The sequence below is a fragment of the Diceros bicornis genome, chromosome 34 (genome assembly GCF_020826845.1).
Source record: "Diceros bicornis minor isolate mBicDic1 chromosome 34, mDicBic1.mat.cur, whole genome shotgun sequence".
Taxonomy (NCBI): Eukaryota; Metazoa; Chordata; class Mammalia; order Perissodactyla; family Rhinocerotidae; genus Diceros; species Diceros bicornis.
In genome coordinates, this window is record NC_080773.1 from 28,875,866 (window position 1) to 28,878,189 (window position 2,324).

A 2,324-nucleotide genomic window follows, 5' to 3' on the forward strand; every position below is an offset into this window, starting at 1 on the left:
GAAGCATATTTTTATTTTGAGTTCTCCTTCACACTATTCTACTTTATTTATTTATTTATTTTTATAATTTTATTTATTTATTTTTCCCCCAAAGCCCCAATAGATAATTGTATGTCATAGCTGCACATCATTCTAGTTGCTGTATGTGGGACGTGGCCTCAGCATGGCCAGAGAAGCGATGCGTCGGTGCACGCCGGGGATCCGAACCTGGGCCGCCAGCAGTAGAACGCGTGCACTTAACCGCTAAGCCACGGGGCCGGCCCAACACACTATTCTACTTTAATCTGGCCATTTCTGCATGAAAATGATTTCAACAAGCTATCTCCATGCATAACATTATATTTCAAATAAATGAACACTGTCTTTCTAAGGATGTTATATACAAAAATCTTAACTAGCAATTAAAGGCTCTAATCACCGAGAATGACTTTACCCTCCAGCTCTATCCCATGCTATTCTTTATTCCCTAAGAACATTACTTTTCTTTAGTTTCAGTAATGATCTGCCACATGTTGACCCATTTTCTTGTACTTTTTCCTAAAATTCTCTGCTCAGTTTATTTATTGATTGTGATAGATTGAAAGCTACCCACTTGAAGACTTCTCCATGATATCCAGATAGTTTCAAGACCTGGTGCTTATTATTGCATAAATTCAGAACTTCTCCACTGAAACATTAGTAAAACTTCAATCATGTAAGTATTTATGTGATAATTATATTTCCTCAAAATACTATTACGTTTTATTGTTTATTTTGAAGAAGATGTTCAGCGTGTTCTGTATACCATTCTCTTGTGATTGATCATTTTATTTAGGACTTTGAGGGGGAATAAATGAACTGGCAACTGTTCATTGTGGAAATATATACAATTTATATATTTCTCATAAGATTAGGGGATTTTTATATTCCTTATCCAGGCAAAGCAGAGTCTGGATACACTGGAGTCACCGTTCTTGAGCAGAAAGGGGAAGACAGTTGGAAAACACACAGCCATGATTGCAGTGATGTTCACCAGGAACCAGTCAGGATTATTTAAAACAGACAAAAATACTTGAAAGATAGAGGAAAGGGCGTAAAAATAGGCAAAGGTGCTCATCAGGAGAAGGATGGTTTTGGTAGCTCTGGACTCAGGGGAGGAACTGGGGGAGATCTTGGTCCTATGAAGGTGTTGGACCCTCTGCCTGTGCCTGTACAGGATGAAAACCATGGTGCTGCTGGCCCAGAGCATGACCCCCAAACAGAAAACATCAGGGACTGATAGCAATGCTGCATGTAACAAGTCCGTGAGTTTGTCATGACGAACAGAAGAACAGTATAGGAAATCTTTTCTGTTTGTGATGTTTTTGTCACTCAATTTGTCAGTTATAAAGATAGGAAAACTGATATTTACCAGCACTTGCAGGATCCAAACCAGGAAAATACAGGGGACAATGTAGTTGGGAGCTTTTACTTTAAGGTCTGCCCACCTGGAGTTCCTGTGACTGATCGTGATCACCTGGAAGACACTCAAGACACAGATGCTACCAATGGACACACCCCTCCCCACTCTGTGAAGAAAGAAAACAAGTTTGCATCCAACATCACTGAGGAAATGTTTCCACCCAAATGCTGCCATTGTCTGAGGGACTCCTTTACAGAAGAGGGATGAGACATTAGCTACAATAAGGTGCCTAAGAATCAAATCTGTGGACCTTAACCTGTACTCAGTGAAGTAAAGGATGATATAATGGCAAAGAAGAGACAAATTGCCCAGGATTCCAACCACAGTCTGTGTTAAGAAGATCATTCCTATTGCCAAATCCCTGTTGGCCATCCTCTCAGTTCCCGGTCACTGATGTTTGTCTTCTGAGCTAGACTTTCCTGCATGGGAATATGAGGTATGGCTACATGGATCACGTCAACTGAAATCCAATAGTCTCCATTTAGCATTAGTTCCACTAAGAAACTCTTACTTAATGTTTTCCCCTTACTAAGAGGTTTCCAAATGTTAAATGTATGACTTTTAAAGAGTACGTATAATGTGAAATCATTCCTGGGAAGGCAGTACACGTGGTAACTCCTTCGTTCTCCATAAATCTATGAGGCACACACTTCTGTGATTTTAATTATAAAGATGAGGAGAAGGTAGAGACAGAGAGATTAAGTATTTGTCAAAATCTGCTGTTTAGGGCAAAAGTGGGGACTTGAAACCTGTTGGGCTTGTAACAACAATAATGCATCGAACCACCATGCTCTGCTAAAAAGCCAGTTAGCCGTGTTCATCAAATAATCCAGATCTCTGTTTAGTTTTGATTTAACACCTTGTTGTTGATTTTAGACTAGAC

General features: G+C 39.7%; 1 protein-coding gene across 1 annotated transcript; it reads right to left on the bottom strand.

Annotated features, from left to right (window-relative positions):
- Positions 1 to 889: 889 nt before the first annotated feature.
- On the bottom strand, positions 890 to 1,813 carry LOC131397902 (vomeronasal type-1 receptor 4-like). The gene has a single exon (XM_058531012.1). It carries the CDS (start codon positions 1,811 to 1,813, stop codon positions 890 to 892), a length of 924 nt encoding a protein of 307 aa, XP_058386995.1.
- Between the last annotated feature and the right edge of the window lie 511 nt (positions 1,814 to 2,324).